Source organism: Zootoca vivipara, chromosome 14 (genome assembly GCF_963506605.1).
Source record: "Zootoca vivipara chromosome 14, rZooViv1.1, whole genome shotgun sequence".
Classification (NCBI taxonomy): Eukaryota; Metazoa; Chordata; class Lepidosauria; order Squamata; family Lacertidae; genus Zootoca; species Zootoca vivipara.
In genome coordinates, this window is record NC_083289.1 from 11,319,259 (window position 1) to 11,340,202 (window position 20,944).

At 43.8% G+C, this 20,944-nt stretch overlaps 1 protein-coding gene across 5 annotated transcripts in view; it reads left to right on the plus strand.

The window, feature by feature from the left end:
* Positions 1–20,944, plus strand: part of MYO5A (myosin VA) — a 115,596-nt gene that overhangs the window by 80,100 nt on the left and 14,552 nt on the right. For 2 of the 5 annotated variants that reach the window (XM_060282746.1, XM_060282750.1), the window contains 11 exons: positions 1,864–1,957; positions 3,106–3,254; positions 3,613–3,726; positions 7,537–7,680; positions 9,458–9,511; positions 9,799–10,026; positions 12,722–12,822; positions 13,825–13,905; positions 16,352–16,550; positions 18,241–18,315; positions 19,636–19,729. In XM_060282746.1, coding sequence (XP_060138729.1) covers positions 1,864–1,957; positions 3,106–3,254; positions 3,613–3,726; positions 7,537–7,680; positions 9,458–9,511; positions 9,799–10,026; positions 12,722–12,822; positions 13,825–13,905; positions 16,352–16,550; positions 18,241–18,315; positions 19,636–19,729 — 1,333 coding nt within the window. The remainder of the gene's footprint in view (positions 1–1,863; positions 1,958–3,105; positions 3,255–3,612; positions 3,727–7,536; positions 7,681–9,457; positions 9,512–9,798; positions 10,027–12,721; positions 12,823–13,824; positions 13,906–16,351; positions 16,551–18,240; positions 18,316–19,635; positions 19,730–20,944) is intronic. The other 3 variants (XM_060282747.1, XM_060282748.1, XM_060282749.1) reach the window with 3 other exon arrangements.

Below are 20,944 nucleotides of genomic sequence, written 5' to 3' on the forward strand. Positions count from 1 at the left end.
GACTGGAAGTGACTAGATGCCTAGTGGCCCCATGTCCTCCTCACGGCCTCGTAAGATGCAGGAGCAGCCAGAGAGAGAGGAGGTGCAGGGAACATGGAAGTCGGGGACAGAGAGGACAGGAGCAGAGACTCAGGCATAGAGAGAGCAGAAGTGAAGGGAGAGTCAGAGCCAGAATCGGGTGAAAGCCCAGGATGGGAGCTGAAGGCAGGATCTGAGAAGCTTCCTTCTGGACAAGGCACATCGTGGTGGAGAGGCAGAGACGGATCAGCAAGTTGCTGCAATGTAACCTGGAGACTGGGTGGCCCTATTGCATTGGAAAAGGTGAGGGAAAACGCAGCCTAAAGGGAAAGCAGATGAGAAACAGAACTCTTAATCTGCGGTGATGAGCTGGGTGTTTTGTTTATGGAAAAAAGAGCAAGATGGAACCAAACTCCATCTCTATGCTGCAAGAGAAGTAGGGGGCTTTGAGTGCTTAGATAACTGCCAGTTATTTTTAAGATTCATCTTATATAGTTGGTGATAGACACCCTCTTAGAAGAGGTAAGAATTGTGTGTTGTGTGGACTAGATGTGCCCTTTACTGAGATCACCTTAGTTATACCTAGATTGGATTATTGCAATATGCTGTAACTGGGGATACGGAGGAAGCGTCTGTGGAACCTTCAGTTGGCATGCAATGTTAATGGGCCCTTGACATGGGACTGTTTTGCACATGTTCTGCATTGCCTGTGCTGCTTGTCAGTTTGTTTCTGGACACAATTCAAATGGTTGGTGATTAGTTGAATGGCTTAGGTCCAGCATACCTAAAGGACTGACACCTCTTATACTTGCCTGCCTCCCTGCTGCCTAAGATCTGATGGAGAGGCCCTTCTCTGTGTCTCACTTCGGCTGGAAGCATGGTTGGCAGAGGCTAGTGAGAGGGCCTTCTCTGTGGTGGTGCCCAGGTTGTGGAATTCCCCCTCCCCCCCTTCCAAGATTCAGGTAGTCTCCTCTTTGGCTGTTTTCTGCCAACTAGACATTTCCATTTCCCTTGCCAGCTAGATAAATGTATTACGTCTGACCCTGTTGTAATTTAACTGATGCTGTAACTTTATTGTGAGATTGTAATTTTACTTGACTTAAGCCTCCTCGATTGACATGTAGGCATAAAAAAGCTGGCTAGCATTTCCCCCACTTATAAATAAGATATTAATTTATCCTTTCAGTGTAAATGCTCCTTTACAGAGCACACGAGGAGAGGTCCAGGCTGAAAAAGCATTTCAGCCTATACTTAGGAAGAGAAAGGAAGTAGAGACTCTGGTAAGCAGAGAGAGAATATGCTCAGTTCAGTTTTGCATGGTTATTGAATTTTCTCGGAAGTGGAGGTTGGTTGATTAGGGTGAATGGCACCCTGCCCCACCAACCTCAGTCTGCGTTCAGTCAGGCCCAACTGCCAGCCTTCTTATTTACTCCCAATCCACTGCTTATCAGCTTCCTCCTTAGTCTCAGTGTTGCCCTTGTAGAACTCAGTGAGGATAGGAACAAAACTCGGAATTATTTGATTTTGCCTGTCATTGGCTCAGGCTCCACCTATGTTTGGCTTCTTGGCCTTCCACCCCATCAGTTCCAATGGGCACAGCCAACACTGTTTCTATGTTATGCAGAGCATGATTTCAAATCAGATTTGATGAAATTGCTGTATGTATCACAAGGCTGTGATAGCACTAGATGTATAATCCATGCAGATTGACTGATTAGCTTTGTCTAGAATTGCCCGGGGGAAATCGTTTAATTTGTTACTCAAACAGTGTACTTGTTAAGATGGATTTTTTTCCCTCTCTCAGCTGTGAGCCTTTCCCAATACTATTTTTTTCCCTTTTTTTAGTTGGTACTGGAATTAAAAGAGCAAAACACACTGCTTAAAACAGAGAAGGATGAGCTGAACCATCGGATCCAGGACCAGGCCAAAGAGATAACAGGTAACCTTGGTTCAGAAGTTTGGTTTGGTTGATGGTTTTTGCATGCATGCATGCACGCACACACACACACTCCCTTCTTCTCTCCCTTTTTTCCCTCTGCTTTTTTATCAATTAAGCAAATCTCTGTAACATGATGGGCCTCCACTTTGAATCACTGACCCCAAGGAATTCAGTATCATCACTCCCGGGAGAAAGCAAAGACTGAAATGGGCTGTACAACCATCAAATTATCACCATGCAGAAAGGCTGTCTCTCTCTTTCCCCCATCCATTATTTGAGGGTAGGGTATTGCACTGGTTCAGGGCTAGAGGCAATATCGCATGGAGAATAAAATGTGCATAAGCGAGTCCTGAACCAGCCTTACTGCCTCATTTGCATGGCATTGGAGGAGTTGAATGGTGGGATTAGATTTTATTTTTTTAAGAGAGCAGTTAAATGGACTCTGAGCCTCAGATATTGAACTGTAGTGACGCTAAAGAAGTTGCTTAAATCTTACTGAGGAATTGACCATTCCACAGCTGGATGCACTACCTGCTAATGTGGTTCAAGGACAGGAGCTTTGTAGCCTTACTGTTTAAAATCTGGGAGCTGGCCACAATTCCTTACTTAGGCTGCAATCCTACACCCAATTACCTGGGAGAAAACCCCTGTGTTCAGTAGGATTTCTGAATACTGAATACTGGTTTGAGCCAGTATCATGTAACCTCCTTGCAAACAAATTGGAATAAATGCTCTTTAAATGTCTAACATTGTCTAATTTCCCTGCAAACAAATCAGGATGAATTCTCAGTAACAGGTCTTCTGGAAGCAACCATAGTCTAGATACTAAAATGCATTGTTTCTTGCTGTACAAATGTAATGCAATCATACCTTGGTTCTCGAACAGAATGCGTTCCGGGAGTCCGTTCAAATCCCAGAACTGTTTGAAAACCAAGGCGCGGCTTCCGATTGGCTGCAGGAGCGTCCTGCAGCCAATCGGAAGCCGTGGTAGCCGCACCGGGTGGTCGGCTTCCGAAAATCGTTCAAAAACCAGAACACTCACTTCCAGGTTTTGATCGTTTGGGAGCCGATTTGTTTGGGAGTCAAGGCGTTTAAGATCCAAGGTACAACTGTATATGTAAATTTGGCTTTCATACTTTGTTTTCCAGAGGTCATGGAGAAAAGGTTTACTGAGGAGACAAAGCAGCTAGACCTGGATTTGAACAATGAAAGGCAGAGATATCAGAATCTGCTGCAGGAGTTCAGCCGGTTAGAGGAGCGTTATGATGACCTCAAGGATGAGATGAAGGTTATGATGGTTAGTGGCTTAAAGGACCTGGAAAAGATTTCATTTGAAAAAGTTTCTAGGCTGAACAAGATCTTCCCTAGCAGACAAGGGTCTGGAAACACAGATTGTGTCTGCACAGCTGAAAAGTAGTATGGGGACGGATGGATGCAATTTGGAGTAGAAAGGCAGGAGATGCAGAGGCATTGCTTAACCCTTTACCACCCTGCTACTTCCTTAGTCCCTCTCTTTCATTTGTCTCCGCATGACTGAGGCAAATCAGTCCCTGACTTCTACAAAACTCATGCATGAGATCTCTAGGGTTTGGAAGTGTGAAAGACAAACACTAGAGCTATCATATTTTTCCTGCCCACTTTTCTTCCCCCCCCAGAGCATCTCCAAGCCTGGACACAAGCGAAGAGATTCCACGCATAGTAGCAATGAATCAGAATACACCTATAGCTCTGAGATCACTGAGGCAGAAGAATTTCCAATGAGAACAGAGGTAAGATCGAAGAATACAAAAGAATACAAAGGTCTACTTATAGCTTTGAGACTACCATGGATCCCCCCTTCGAATTGTAAATCACTACTGCAATATCAGTTTTTCACTATACTGTTCTTATAGGAAGGGTATGCTTTTTCTGTAGACTCAAATGAATTTCTTTGAAATTGCCTATCTTGTTCCATGATAAGCTGTATGCACATGAACTATGTTTGACATATAACTAATGGCCAGGGTTTAATGATAACATCCTTGCAGTCTAATTGTAACATGCATATATATATATATATATATATATATATATATATATATATATAGCAGGGATAGTTCTGTAGATAGTTCAGCCCCAGCAAGCATAACCAGTAGTCAGGGGTGATGCAAGTTGTAGTCCAACAGCACCTGAAGGATGCCACATTGGCAACCCCTAATATACAGTTACCCATATCTGCCTGGCATGAGTAGCTTTTTGCTAGTCAGAATTAGAAGATGGGGTAGGCAGGAAAACTTGCAGCTGCAGGCAGTCAGCAGCTTTCAATCACATGTAAGTAGGGTTGCCAGACTCAATGGAGGACAGGGCTTCTGTGCCTTTAATTGCCCTGCTCTCTTTTGAGTCTGGAAACCTTAAAAAGAAACCAGCAGACCCTTTGTTTAATTTCCAAGCAAAGGGTCTGCTGGTTTCTCTTTAAGGTTTCCAGACTCAAAAGAGAGCAGGGCAATTAAAGGCACAGAAGTCCTGTCCACTATTGAGTCTGGCAACCCTACATGCAAGTCCAACAGTGTCATACTTATAACTCCAGGGTTCCTAGGAACATTTTATGAAAATTACTTCTGTAAGGAACTGCTACTTCAGGATTATTTTATACTGGTAACAGGAAACTTGTGTTTTATGGACTTAGGATTTCTGAAAATTCTGGTGGATCTGGACTTTGGTATCCCAAAATTACCACTCTGAGAATTCAAGAAATGAATAAGCCAACAGAGTAGGCAACAGAACATTGCATCTTGAACCAATTAGTGGTTTAAAACTTTGCAAAACATTGAACTAGCATGTTGTTTGGGCTATTATTTTCAGATAGGTGTCTTGACATCACAATATGGGTGAGCCCTTCAAATTTACTGGGATCAGATATTGTAGCTTCTAAGGCAGTTTTCCAATTTAGATGAATTGTCATCTTGGTGACAGGGAGGGAGAGAGAGAACTATTTTTGAAGGGCACATTTTTAATGGCAGCTTGCTCTGCATTTTAAGTACTAGAAGGTTTGGGATATTTCCAGAATGATTACTCAGCTATGTTACTGCCTTAAGAAATGAGTATCAGTTATGAATAATTCAAATGTTGCTGCAGCTGGTTGATAATGGTTATACAGAACTAAATGAAAAATATTGGATGCTTATGGATGCGTTATATGTTTTATGGTGGCGGAATTCATAAGCTGTTTTGTCTTATTTATTATTTGCTGCATATGGGCTTTAAAACAAGAAAAGGGAACCAAATACTTGCTTCGTAGAAGCACAAACTTGCAGTGTTGGTTCTTGAAGGAGATGCTCCTCCAGCCATTTATTGGGATAAGATTTCGCTATAGCATAAGCCCCTGTTGTCCCCTCTCTTCCTAAAGAAGCACTACCTGGCCAGATAAGCACCTGACAAGACACACAGGAAGATTTTCTTTTCTTTCCCTCTAATCATGGCACTTGAGAACATAATCACTTGAAAGTGGGCAAAGTTTTTAAGGCAATTAATTGATCCAGGATGCGTCTTGCCTACTTTGTCAGCTTAGGTACTAGGTATGGTCCAGACAACAAGCACTCTCACAACTCAGCAGAACTCCCTTCCATCCAATAGGCAGCTTTGTGATTGGTGTTATTGTTTCAACGTATTCTCATGTACCTGGGGAAAACTGATACAAAGGCACTGAGAAGAACCTGTTGTGTCTTTGAAATGCTGTTCTTTTGTTTGGGTTAGCGGTGGTGACTCTGAGAACACCCACTAGGAAAGAGGGCAGCTGAGTTTTCCACTCCTCTCTTATGAGTGCTCTGTGCACACCTTCAGAGTAACAACAAATAACTTCTCAGCCATCCCCATTTCTCATCCTGTTGAACTATATAGCTAGGGCTCTAGTCAGTACACAGAAAGATGCCTGGTATTGTTGATTTCCCCAACCTGGTGCTCTCCTGATGTTTCAGACTACGACTCATGTAATCCTTGGCCATTAGCCATGCAAACTGTGCCTGATGAGAGTTGTAGTCCAAAGCAATTGGAGGACTGCAGGCTGAGGAAAAGTGACAGTGACAGTGATTCTCTAGTCTCTCAGGAACAGGCTTTTCCAAATACCTGCTACTTGATCCCTTTGCACAAAAATGTCAGGAACTGAACATGGCACCTTTGCCATGCACAGCATGTGCTCTACCATTGACAGCCGTTGGAAGTAATTTTGCTAGATAATAAGCTATAGCTGATGCCTACAGACCAAGAGGGATGCTGATTTGCTCTGTTTTTCTTGTTTATTTTCTTTCCCCCTGAACTTTGCAGCTTCCCAAGGTAGGAGTGAACCCTTCTGTGCTCCCCAACCATTGTTCTTTGGATGCTAGCTGGAAAAAGGCTAGCTGAGGAACAGGGCACTAGGAGGAGGAATAGGGCATTTTTATACCCCACTTTTAAAATTTGCACGGGGGTGGCCAAAGGGAGGGAGTTCCACAGTTCCTGTAGGGAAAGTTAACTTTAAGCTTTTCTCCATTTTCTTCAAACTTGACAAGACATACTGTATCATACTGAAAAGAAATACATTGAGGACTGTTTAAATTTGTGTGGAGACCAGTCCTCTGTGCCATAGTTTCTCCTTTAACGTATATTCCATATCCTAGGTGGTCTGCCATGCATTGAGTAGTATGCGATGGGCTGTTGTCTTTTCTAATTAACTTATATCACCAGGGTATGAAATCAATTGGTTATATGACCACTCTTTTGTGTTTTCGATAGGCCACACACAAATGAAGAGATGAGCACATGCTGTCTTTTAATATCCAACCAAGTCATGCATTTCTGGGTATATGGAAGTACTTCCAATTGCTTTCACATTTCACTGGGCTAATAGTAGATCCAAGTTTTTAAGCAATGGTGTTTATCTCACTTCTCTTTGGTTACAGAAACTTACTGTGCTTATTATTTTCTTTGAAACTAACTGCAAACCTACTCTTTTTTCCCCCTCCCCTCCCCTTTCAAACAAATAAGAAGGAAAGGTATGATTGGTTATAAACCTTAAACCTTCTAGTTAGTTACTAGTTTTCTGCCTTTAAGGCTTTAGGATAGATGCTTTTTTATATTAGATTTATTTATCAAAATGACTTTTTAAAGTTGTGATTTCAAAAATAACATTTGGAAAATTCTGGATGCGAGTTAGTAGCTCTCCTAATCAAGTAACATTTATATACTTCTAGTCATTGCTTCACTCCCTGCCTTTGCTTCTAAGGGACAATCTGCATGTTAACATGCTCTGTCGGAACCAGCTTGGAAAAGCATCCCCATGACGTTGCCTTCATGTGGTGTGGTTCTTCCATTTTGCATGGACCATTTCCCTACCAATTCCTTGTCCATGGCAACAGCTGATGCTGTTGGAGAAACTCTTCATGCCTGGTGAAAGAACCATGCCCCACACTTTATGCTTTTGTTATGAAGGAACTATCATGCAGAGTCTGTTTCTAGCTTTCTCCTCAGGATGATAGCTAATGTGCAGACTGTTCCTCTCCCCACAAAAATCTCCCTTTTTGTAAGTTGGAAACATTCTGACTTGCCCACGATTTCCCTTGAATCAGGAGCCAAGCGAGAAGAAAGCACCTCTGGACATGTCTCTATTCCTTAAATTACAAAAACGGGTTACAGAGCTGGAGCAGGAAAAGCAGTCCTTGCAGGATGAGCTGGACAAGAAAGAGGAACAAGCTCTCCGAACCAAGATCAAGGTAAAGACCAAAATGGTTTGGCTTTGTTTATAATATAGCTATCCCTAAATACTGGTGAAAGTTGGGATCTTATTCCAGCAATGGTGTCCTGGTAAAAAGGCTGAAGATCTATGCTTGTCAGAATGCAAGAGGGACATACCTAAGGCAAGATGGAGGCAGTAATGCCTGAGTGCTTCTCTGGCTTTCCCATGTGGTGTCTTTATTGTGTCAAAAGGCAGCAGTTGTGTGCTCCTTAATTCTGCATTGTGTTGATTGATTGATTAATTGGTGTTGGAGGCTCAGAGCGTGTCCTTATTTTTAAGGACATTTTGCTTCCATGAGTAACTCCTGTGAACCTTACAAATTGATTTGTTCCTGAATCTTCCTCTTACTTTAATTTTACATTACATTAATCAGCTAAACTGTCCATTGGGGGGCATTTTTAAGCATGGGAGGTTACTTTAGGCCATTCTCTATACTCTTAGCGTCTGTCTTCTGGTTGAGTTTGGTTTCTGGACTTGCTTGACTACATGAAGTGGTAGCCAGGAGCCTACCCTGGATCAAAACTAGGGGGGGGGGACAAGCCATGGTCGTTCAGGGGCGGAGCCAAGGCATGGGAGGGGAGGGGCCACAAAGTGGGAATGTGGGCGGGGCTACGGAGCCCAGGTGAAACTGACTCCAGGAAGAAGTTTAATCCTGGGCACCGCCCCAGGGAAGAATGTGCGTTTACGGCCAGGGGCATCGCAATCAGGGGGCGGGGCCCCCGGGCTCCACTTTGTGGGGGGCAGCGCCCCCTCGCCACCTCCACCGACGGCTGCCCCGCCTGAGTAGGAGGAGGGAGGGAGAGAGGAAGGGCTGGCTGAGCAGCCGAGAAGCTGCGCGCTCGAGTTGCCTCCGCTTCCCACAGACCCGGCGGGGGCGCGAGCTGAGGTCCGCCCTCCTTTCCCTCCGTCCCTCCCCGGGGGCAATGCCTGGCTCTGCGGCTTAGAGCCCCTCCGCCTTCTCTGCCTCCTGCGAAGCCCCTCCCCTTTCAGCGGCTCCTGCTGCCGCTGCAGCCCAAGCAGAAGCGGTGGCGGCATCTGCTGCGCACTCCGAGGCTGCGCCAACTCGGGGGCTGCTGAGGCGCCGTGCCGCCGTGGGCTATTGTTGCAGCCTCCAGGAGCGGCCCATGTGCAGCCCTCGGAGTCAGGGCCAGCGGGGTTGGGCATGCCGTTGGGCCGCGGCCAGCAGGAACAGTAGGCTGGGCTGGGCTGGGCTGGGCTGGGCTGGGCTGGGCTGGGCTGGGCTGGGCTGGGCTGGGCTGGTTAGGGACGCTCCCGCGTCGCCCTCACGCTGGAGCTCAAGGAGGGGAGGGAGAAACGGAGAGGAGGAAGCAGCTCCCCCCCCCCGCCCCATGCTGGGTACGCCCATGATGTAGTGTCTGGTGATATGCAAATTGGACTGTGGCTTGTCTTTACAGTGCCTTGTAGAGCACTATTGAACTTAGCAGGACTTGGTTCTGACCATAATATAATGCATAGGATTGCACTGTTAGAGAGGTTTTTTCAAAGTTGGAGGACTTCCACTATAGACCAGATCCTGATTCCTATTATGTGTGGTTTTAATTGCTTCAGCTGTGAATATTTATGAACTATAATAGCAATATAAGTATCAGATACACCAATAACATTGTATCATACACACCCCAAAAAGTTTGTAAAATTAATCATGCTGTTCTTCCTTCTAATTTTCTGTTTTTGCAGATGTAGCTAGTTCTGTCTAAAGGATAAAACTTTATCTCTGTCTTTTGTTTCCTCAGGAGGAAGAAAGGCCTCAGATGAGAGGCGCAGAGCTAGAATATGAGTCGCTTAAAGTAATTCTGGATTTTTTAAAGTGACCGAATCCTATACATTACCCTAAAATAGCCATGTTAAAATTGAAAGCATATTACAATAGTATTTACAGAGGATTTTGTGTGTTCACAATGTTTCACATACACCATATAGCATAGTAATCATTACCAGAACACCGTAAGATAGGCTAGCTAACGATCAGTGAAGCCTTTTCCCCAAAACCCCACTCCAAACCTTTCTAATTTGCGTCAAGGTTGCTGGTGAATGAGAGAGCAACTGCGTTTGTGTTCCTCCCCCTTTGCTTCAGCGCCAAGAGCTTGAATCCGAGAATAAGAAACTCAAGAATGAGTTGAATGAGTTGAGGAAGGCCTTGATGGAAAAGAGCGCTCCGAACGTCACTGCCCCTGGTGCCCCAGCGTATAGGGTCCTCTTGGATCAGATGACCTCTGTCAGCGAGGAGCTGGAAGTACGTAAGGAGGAAGTCCTCATTCTGAGATCTCAACTCATGAGTCAGAAGGAGGCAATTCAGCCTAAGGTAAGTAGCAGAAAGAAAAATTGGACTTAACATGAATTTTGATGAGAGAGCAGTTTGCTTCAGCGCTGTAGCTTTTTCTCTCCCCAGCAGAATCCATTATTGACCTGAGTGTGCCATTTGGATGCTGCCATGGAGAGGGGGAAATCTGACCCCACCTTTTCCTGCAACGCCGCTGGCTGCATGTGAGGTGCACCAGCTTTAAAAGGAAATCACACCATAATCTCCTGCACTGTTGGAATACTCTCAGTGCTGTTGAAATAACATGATGTAAATAACATGAGATAATGGTGGTGGGGAACCTGTAGCGCCCACCAGATGTTGTTCTACTGCAACTCCCTGCTGCAACTTAGCCAGCATGACCAATGGTCAGGGATGATGTGGGCTGCAATGCAACAACACATGGAAGGTCTCGGCTCCCTTTCCCTGATATTGTAACGATAGATGCAGTTAAAATATGATTGTCACTAATAATGGCAGTATAACTTGCCAGCAGTATAGGCAAGAAGCTCAATTTGTTTGGAAAGTTGAACATATCCTAGAGAAGTGCCTGGGAGCCTCAGTTAATACCATCTAGCAGGTATCACTTGCACAGCAGGAATTGGATATACAGCACATAGTTGAAGAGAAGATGTGCACCTCCCATGTATAAAGTAATGTGTTGTGATGGTGCTCTGCATGAATGATTGCATGGCTATGGGTTTGATTTGCACAATCTCCTCTCTTTTGAGGAGGAAGAGTTGTTTAAATCAGATTCATGCAGGTGTGGATGTATGTGCAGTTACCCCCTCATACACTAACAACTGTGTGTGTGTGAGAGAGAGAGAGAGAGAGAGAGAGAAAGAAAGAGAGCGCCAGCCATCCTCCACCATGCACATTGGATCCCCAGGAGGAGGGAGATCCAATTTGCAAATCTGTTCATTGCAATTTGGACTTGCCAAGGGAATTCTGTATGAACGGAGCAGTCTGTTTCAAAGTGATATTGGATCCGATTGGTGGTATATGCACGAGTTCATACAGGAATTATGAAAATAAAAAGGGAAACGGGTGATCTTTAATGAGAACAAATATGAGTAACTAGGTTTGTTTGTTCCTTTCCCTGCTTGCAAATGGTTTACCAGGATGACAAGGTAACCCTGATTTTCTTCTTGTTTGTTTGTTAAAAACATTTATGTACCATGCTTCATTTATGTACCATGCTGGCCGGCTTCCCATTGGCTGCAGGAAGCTCTTGCAGCCAACGGGAAGCTGCGCATGCCTCCTCTGCACCGGAAGGAGCACCGGAAATAGCGTTTGCACATGCATGCTTGTGCACACACGCACACACTCCGGCCATACCTGCCAAGTTGCTGTCCGAGAAATAAGGGACCGGGCGGAAGTAGCAGACCGGAAGTAGCGCTGCCGCCATTTTGGAGCTGGGCGGAGCATGCTCAGAAGTGACTTTTGATGCTGCTTTGCCCAGTTCCAAAATGGCTGCCGCGCCAGAAGTCGCACTGCAGCCATTTTGGAACTGGGCAGAGCAGCATCAAAAATCGCTTCTGAGCATGCTCCGCCCAGTTCCAAAATGGCAGCCGCGGCAGAATAAACCGGGGAAAAACAAAAAAAATCCATTTTTTCAGCTAAGAACAGCTGGAAAAATGGGGATTTCCCGGAGAATAAGGGAGACTTGGCAGCTATGACTCCGGCCCACTGCGGCATCTGTTGGACTGTGAACCGGCCCAAGCAAAAACTTTGCCGACCCTTGATTTAGTCGTTACAATTTTTTATTTGTACACCTCCTTCAAGGAGCTCAAGGCAGCCTGTCTGCCCTATACCCATTTTATCCCTCCAACAAACTTATGAGGTAGGTTAGGCCAAGAGAGAGAATGAGTGTCCCGGGATCATTTAGTGAGCTGCATGACTGCATGAGAATTTGAATTTGGCACCCACCAGCACTACTCCAATACACACTATATAAACTGCCCAAGGAATTTCTATGGCGTGAGAAAAATAAATAGCAACCACTAAACCTTTAGAGCATATGAAAAGTCTTGCTGGATCAGGCCAAAGGCCCATATTATTCAGCATTCTGTTCTCACAGTGGTCAACCTGATGCCTATAGGAAGCCTAAAAGCAGGACAGAAGTGCCAACAGCATTCTTTTTGCTTGCGTTTTCCAGCAACTGCGATTCAGAGGCATGCCACCTCCATTATCGGAAGTGGTACACAGCTATCATATTTAGCAGCCATTGATAGCCTCATCACCTTGCCTAATTGCCTTCTGAATATGTCCAAGTTCGCAGCCATCGCGACACCCTGTGGCAGCAAATTCCACCAGTTTTAACTATGTACGGCATGAAGAACACCAGTATGTGTATAGGACACACACATTCTTCCCACAAAAAGTTCTTTTTAAAAAGACCACCAAGGAAATGTAATAAACAAATAGAAAGAGAACCTGCTCAGTTGACGCTGACACAAAGTCCCACATCCACAAAAGAATATAAGCCTCACCACCCCACCCCTTCTTCCCCAACCTTATACTGTACTTATACTGTCTCACAACAAATGTAACTGATCTGTAAGAAAGACTGTACAACCTGAAAAAAAATTATTAAAGATTTTCTTGGTTTATAAAAGTACATGCCTTTAATAATTGTTTTTAAAAAGACTCTTCAGGTAATCTGTTTTTGCAACTGCTTTCTGTTAATTCTTTCCAGAACACCATGACAGACTCCACAATCCTTTTAGAGGATGTACAGAAGATGAAGGACAAAGGCGAGATAGCCCAGGCATATATTGGTCTGAAGGAGACAAACAGGTACGTGTGCATTTACATTGTGTATCTATTTTGTACGGTTTGCTTCTTCCCTTGGCTGTAAACAAAACAGAATATCAATAATAATAATTAACTGCTCGGTGCCACTTGTGCAGTGGTTCTAATTTGCATTAGCAGAGTAGAAGTTTTTTTTTCTGGTTTAAGGAATTTGGAACTATCTGATCTGATCTGAATATATCCTACTAACTTAATTTTCTCAGTTATCACATATACTTCCATTAACCTAGGCTGCAGTTCTATACACAGGTGCAAGCTCTGTAGAACTCACTGGGGTGCTATCATGCGCACCTCTTGAATTATGTGGATAATCAGGGGAGTATTCATCCACAAGTTCCAAATATACTAATGTTAGCCAGAATCATGATTGTGAAAGTTCCAAAGAAAGGGTTTAATTAGGAATCTATGGAGGCAGTTGACTTTGAAGCTGACAATAAAGTTAAGAAAATATGGGGAGTATAAAGAAAGATTAAATAATTGCAGGCCAGTTGTGAAATATATAAGAAAAGAGCTTGGAATAGCTGGGACTGGAATATAGCAAAATATGAAATATTTGTTATCTATATATATTTAGGAATATTTTTTTCATACGTATACTTTTATGTGATTTCGATATTTGGAATTTATTAGGAGCTTGAAGATGAAATGGTTAAAGAAAGAATAATAAAACATTTTAAAAATGAACCCACTGGGACTGACTTCTGTGTACACACGTATAGAATTGCACTGTTAGACTACGATCTTATGCACATTTAATGTAGGCATAAGCCCCACAGAACTTAGTGGGGCTTGCTTCCGAGCAAACATGCATAGGGTTGCACCGCTGAGAAGTTTATAATTGCAGTTGTGGAGAGGAAGGTTCCCCCTTTTTAATAACACTTACTCAGCTTGTGTTGTCCTTTTAATTAGCATGCTACACCATCACCATCATGTATCCCTTTTTGTGTTTTTGCATTTAAAAACAAAACAAAACAATTTGCTTGGAAGATCATCTCTTCAGGACTATCATATGCTGAATGAGGACGGAGAGCTGTGGCTGGTATATGAAGGGCTAAAACAAGCCAACAGGTTACAAGACTTCTCAGGACGGACCTTCTCGCGTTCTCTCTCTCTTGTTACTAACATGCTGTGGACCTGCTTTTGCGATGCTGTTTCTTATACTTATTTAACAAGACTGAATCCAAATGGATTTATTAAAACAAGGGAAGAATGGAACCCCCCCAAGGCTGGCACTTCAAATCAGGCTCAGCATCAGCAAGTGGTATGGTGGGGCATTAGCTGGGCCCCACAATCTGGTAGAGGTCCACTATTGACCAGTTACATCCCAGATTTGCTGCGGTGGAAGTTCTGAATCATAAAAATAAAGATGCAGATGTGCCTGAGCTACAAATAATAAGACTTAGGACTTCTGCATATAGCAGGAGAGGGCTTGTAGTGATGGCAGCTGATTCTCCTCCTTAGCCAGTGAGCTCAGCTCGTCCACCCTCTCCCTGTGACGGCAAGGAGGAAGGAGCCACTGTTGGACATCCATCTGCTTCCTGTTGATTTTTGTTTCCTTATGTGGAAACATGGTGGCTAAAGGACGAGAACCCAGCTCTCAGGGAGCCCCCCAAATCCTGGAGCCTGTTAAAAATGTCTACAAACCATATTATTATATACACTGTCACACACACCCCAAAAAACAAATGACTAATAGTTCAGCACAAAATGGTTACCATGGTCTGAAATAGGCAGAGCGAAACACATAAAAATTAAAGGCATTTTGTGTAAGTTATTTGCCTGTTCTAACTTATGGTGAACAAGGGAGACAACAAGAGCAGATACCAAATAAAGAAAATAGCATTTTTTTAAAGCCATAATGACATCAAGTGCGCATGACTGTCAGATGCTCCCTCTCATTTGAAAGGCACCTCGCTTTTTAAAACACCTTCCCTGAGCACCCACCAGGGGCGGAGAAAGGGGGGGTGCGGTGGGTGCGGGCCGCCCCGGGTGTCACCACTGAGGGGGGTAACAAAATCCTGGGCGACACTCACCGGGCGGCAGCTCCACGCTGCCCAAACGGTGCCACCCCCAAGCTGTAGGTGGCTGAGTGGGAGGAGGCAGGCAGTGGGAGGAGCCCTGCAGTGTGCCCCGCCCCTTTGGGGGGCTTGCACCACCCCAGGTGCTTGAGCGGCTTCCTCTGCCTCCCACTTCTTAATTTGCACTGACTTTAGTTACTTTGGCATTCAAATGACAAGAGTAATTCATTGTACACTTTTACCAACAAGTTAACCAACATAGGTTTTTTTTTGTTTATTTACAAATGCTATTTTAACCAGTGTCTTTTCTTTTCTTGTGCTAACAAAACACTAAACATTAACTACTGTGTTTGTAAGTCTGCTGGACACTAACTTGCGAGTAGTTACCATGCTGCAGAGTAAGCGAGGGAAGAGGTGGCTCTGTAGCTCTTGTTTCTTTTGCCCGTGTTCTAGAAGCGAAAGGTTCTAGAGCAAGGGGCAGAGAAATGAAAGGTAAATTATTCATATTTACCTTTTATGTGCTTGGTCAATGTAGCTGTTAGCTGGTCTGCTTAGGTCTATTTAAACCCTGAAAGTGTGTCTGATGGAGCCGCTCAGCTTGAGGTATGTGCTCATTTGTAGAAGATGCAATTATAGCATTAATCTCAGTACTCCAGCGTCCCCCATTCATTTCCTTTGTTCCTTCCCTCCTATAATTCACAAGCAGCAAATGAATTATTTGTTCGCATGCCCAAGCCCACACGGTGAATCAGCAGCACAGTCAGCAAGATACTTTATTGCTTCCATCCATATCCCTCTAGCAATATCTTTACTACATTAGTTTTTTGGGTGGGATACTTCAGCTTCTTTCTGAGCAGCATAAAGAAGACTTCCTCCTTTATGGCCTTGTTATGTGCCTTCACTTAAATACATCATGATTGGCATGTCTTTTTAAGGTTGCAAAGGCATTTATGGATTGATTAACAAAACCTCGAGACATAGGAACCAGAGACAGCCCAAGATACTGCATGTCGGAGGTGGAAAATCCAAATGCCTCTCCACCCTTCTCCCAGAGGTGGTAAAATATAATGTTAAACTAAATATTATTACCCTCGCAAATGGTGCCCAAAAATCTCTTGCCTGAAATGGTACAGGCTTTGTTATTATGTATAGTAGAGATCCTTTATACAAATATGAAGCCAAGGCATTATGAAGCCAAGGCATTATAAACCCAAGTCAATGTTAATTTTGCTATACATCTCATTGTTAGGCAAATGGGATTTTGGTCCAAATCTCTTAAATGGGTTTAAAGAGTACTCTCTGGTTTTCTTTCTTTCGCCATATAAATGGGCAGGTACATGTGCACTTACTTGAGCTTTGATGGCAATCTTCAGTATTTAGACCTTGGTGACCATCTTCAACACAGATTCTAAAGAAGTGTTTTCCTTCTTTCTCCTCATCTCCCCCCTTTCTCTCTGCCTCCCCCAAATGCCCCTTGCTTTTCTGTGGCTTTGTAGGCTACTGGAATCTCAACTGCAGTCTCAGAAGAGGAGCCATGACAATGAACTGGAAGCCCTCCGTGGAGAGATTCAGAGTTTGAAGGAGGAGAACAATCGCCAGCAGCAGTTGTTAGCGCAGAACCTGCAGCTGCCCCCAGAAGCCCGTATAGAAGCTAGCCTACAACATGAGATCACCCGCTTGACTAATGAAAACCTAGTAAGACAAATCTTAATAAACTCTGTGTGTGTGGAGAATTGCTGTCATTGGCAAGCATGTGTGCAATAGGTTTTGAAGACAGTGACTGCCTCCAAAGCAAGATTCAATGTCTTGATTCTTCAGGTCTTCAGAAGGAGGGAGGAAGCGGCTTTTCTTGCTTTGGCGACTTACTTATGTTCTTCCAAGGATGGTGAATAAAACTTGATGAGATTCTCTCTCGTTTTGGAAGCCTTAAGGCAGGGAGAAGATGAGGGATTCCAGTTCTCATCAGTCTCAGACAGGATGTCTAATAGAGGACCACAGGTTCCCCAGCCCTGCCTAGGGGCATTTTTAGACTATTGAGCGGGTTGGAGGGGGGTGCTGCAACATTCCTGAGTGCAACACATGCTTACAAAGTTATAAAAGGAAGGCAGGCCCCTTTGATCACTGTATTCATGACCCCTGGATAGGTTCCCTATGATCCAGATGCTATTGGTTAGTCCTGAAGCTATTGCAGTACTTCTGCAGAATAGCCAAATAATTGTAGTGAGGCAGCCAGCTGCATGAAAAACATCAAGCCTTTTTCAAGTCCCGTCTTGTAGGCTTGCACCTTCCGTTGCTGCTACTTCAGTTATTTTAGGAACTTTGGGAGGAGGTGTGTTTTCAGGGATTGGAAAGCCAAACTTTGGCCAGTCTTTTAGCAGGAGATTAGTCTATCCAGTCAAGAACTCCAGCTGGCCCGGTGCTTGTCCCTCCTCCATACAGACCCAATGCCAAGCTATGGTAGGTGTGTTGTATTCTCCTCTGGAGACAATTCTCTTCCCCAGCAAGTTTCCCATGTATAGCGTTAAAGTATTGGCATTCTTGCATTTCCACAACATCAAGTTTTCCTGCTGGTGCTTCATGAAAATTAACTCCATAATAACCAGTATTCATTATCATTCTTCAAACTCTGCCATTGTCTATAGCATTGTTTATCATATAGCCTAACTTCTTAGACAGCTTAATTGCAGTTGTACATGCCAACACCATGTTGCAAGGGCTACATTCTTTAATGTACTTGGTGAAAGAAACTCTTTTAAAAACCACACTTTTATTGATTTTCAAAGGAACGACTAAGACAGTTTATATAACTGTCCATCCTTCTGAGGACAATCCAAGGCAATCAGATAGTTGTAAAGTGGAAACTAAACAGCTTGTAGGCATTTGAACAGAAGCACACAGTTTCTGATGTTGCCCCAAATGTGTAAACCACTTAGAAGGGGGATTAGTCCTTCCAGCCTTCCCTTTTTTCAGAAGAGTCCTCCATATCCCTTTTCATCTTTTTCTGTGGTATGACATGATAATTGACCACCATGACCCAGCTGGGCAAAAATATTCCTGACAGTACCCATTCTGAAGGTAGTAATCACTTAATATTGTTGAGGCATTTTTTTTTCTGCTTGCTTGTGAGATATATATTTTTAAAGCCATATTTTTCAGGGGGTTTTATAGTAATAAATGGACCAGAAAATTCCCCTCCCCTCTGTTGTGTGCATCTTAAAGGCTGTGACTTTTGCATCCTGGTCTGTAGGGAGATTGACGCTGTTTTAATGGCCTAAGTCTGTCTCAAAATCAATGTAGCTGAACTTGCCTTTTCTTCTGAAGTTTGTTGACATACTAGCACCTTTAAAGAATGGGAAGAACCTATACTTTATACCTGTTTTTTCAGTATTGTGAGGAGTTATATGCAGATGATCCCATGAAGTATCAGTCGTACCGGATTTCACTTTACAAACGGATGATTGTATGTACTGTGTACATTGTGCCAACTCTCTTTCTTTGTTTGCTACTCCTGAGCACTAACTGAAGAGCTGGCTGCCTTGTCCACTGTTGAAGGAAATCCTTTTCAGAAAACTTCATCAATGTCGTTCCTCTCCCAAGAGCTTTCTGTTCTGTCATTTGTGTCAGCATCTTTGTTACTAATATGAACACAGCAGCATGACTGAAGCAGACTCTCTTAGCCAGGCATCCCCAAACTGCGGCCCTCCAGATGTTTTGGCCTACAACTCCGATGATCCCTAGCTAACAGGACCAGAGGTCAGGGAAGATGGGAATTGTAGTCCTAAACATCTGGAGGGCCAAAGTTTGGGGATGCCTGCTCTTAGCTGTATATTTGCTTTCTGAGAAAGAGATTCCAGATTTGATCTTAGGTAAGCATTTAGATCAGGCATAGGCAAACTCTGCCCTCCAGATGTTTTGGGACTACAACTCCCACCATCCCTAGCTTACAGGACCAGTGGTTAGGGATCATGGGAATTGTAGTCTCAAAACATCTGGAGGGCCGAGTTTGCCTATGCCTGATTTAGATGGCATCCCTCAATATTAAAACTTATATCTAGTGGTACCAAAAACATTGGGGGAATTGTTGGGGAGGCTAGGCAATAATATTTGTAATTCTAAATTATTAGTAGAGGGTGGCGTTAAAATGTAGTTTGAAGAACGATATACTTCAGTCTCCCAACTTTCCAAAAATTGGTTCAGATGCTGGGGTGTTTTTTTGCTCCTTTGGTTCTGCCCAGAGTGGGAGGGGGCTTCAGACTTCCCAGTCTTTCCTCAACTCTCCTCTGCATGTCTAAAAAGTAATAAGTGGTTGTGGAATCTCCATAAGCCTGAAAGAGACAAGCCAATAGAACACAGCTGGAAAACCTATGGCCTTCTATGGAGCCCAGCTTACACCATCCCTGACCATTGGCCATAGTGACTGGGAGATGGGAGCCCCAGGTCACATGCATGGCATGCATTCAAAGCACATTCATACCATTTGCCGTGGCTTCCCACAAAGAACCTAGAAAGTTAGATGTAGATATGTTGGTATCCATTAAACGTGCCTGCGGAAGAATTCTGTGTCTGTCATGCTGCACATGTTTCAACATACTTTATATAATTGTGTTGCTTATGTTCTAGGCAGCGTGCAGGCTTGCAAACTTCAGCCAGATGGCAGCATTGCCTTTCAACTGTGCTCAGCTCCTCTTGTAGCACTAACAGTACTGGTTCTGCTCGTGTCTGTCATCATAGATGGCAATTTTAAATACCTAATCCTTCCCTCTCAACTTTTATTGCTTAGGATTTAATGGAGCAGCTTGAAAAACAGGACAAGACTGTTCGCAAACTGAAAAAGCAGCTTAAAGTCTATGCAAAAAAGATTGATGAACTTGAAGGTACGGTATCTGTGTGTTATCAAACTGCTTTTCTCTCTTGTCTGGCGGCGCAAACGTTGACCTGTTTTACTACATGAAAGAGGCAGTAAGTCTCCAGCTGTTGACAAGTAGATACAATAACTAGAAAAACGTTGAACTTCTGTGTATATGCACATGATAGTATCCCGCAATAGTAATTAATGTGAGTATGCTAAGGAAAGGGTATGGATTATCTTGGGATCTGAGTGCAAATTCATTTCGTTCTCTGTTTACTAAAGGGCAGTATTTTACTTTTGCCAAGAACAAGTACTTCAAACAAGAACAGCTGGCTAATAAGGAGACTCCTATTTCTTTTGAACAGCTGGCTAATAAGAAGGCTCCTATTTCTTTTGAAATATGAGAATGTGGTGCCTCAGAATCTATAGTAATATATTTTGCTTATGGATTCTACCACCTCCCTCCCTATGATGGCCATCTCAGAAAAGCCTGTTTGTTTGTTTGGATTCTTACCCACCTTTTAGCATAAAGTCCCAGGGTGGGTTACAGCAATAAAATACACAGTTCTGTAAGAAATGAAACAGCTACAACCTTAAAACAAGTGAGATAACAATTAAACATATGAAAATAATAGAAACATTTAAAAACAACCCCACAATTAAAAGCAGCCATGATATGGATGCAGACTAGGATAAATATATCCACTTAGAAGGTTTGTTGAAAGACGGAGGTGCCAAAAGGACAACAAAGATGGCGCCTTCCTACTATGTAACAGGAGGGAATTTCCAAGGGTAGCAAATTAAGAGCCCACAGTGGCATTGGAGCTAGAATCCCTGAGTTGATGCATGGATTTCACCTTTAGAACTGCAATCAGGAGAGCTAGCACTTGCACCAGGAGAACTGGGAGGTTAGAGTACAATCCTAGCACCACTCAGATCTTAGTGGTGGGGAAGCGTTGTTAGGATGGTGCATGGTCTCCTCTCCACCACCTTCCGGCGGTTCTCCCACAGATGTTAGGAAGTGGAAGAAGCCAAAACAGGGACTTGTTCGTGCCATTGGCTTTGGACCCACTTAATCCAGATCCCGGGAATCCCCCATTGGCTTTCATCTTGGGTCTCTCAGCTACGCTAGCCCTATCACAGGTTGGGAGGAACACCTTCTGCCCTGGCTGATACCAGCTGGAACATCTTCAGATGTGGCCGTGGACCCATTGCTCTGTTCTGTTGCTCCCACACTGGG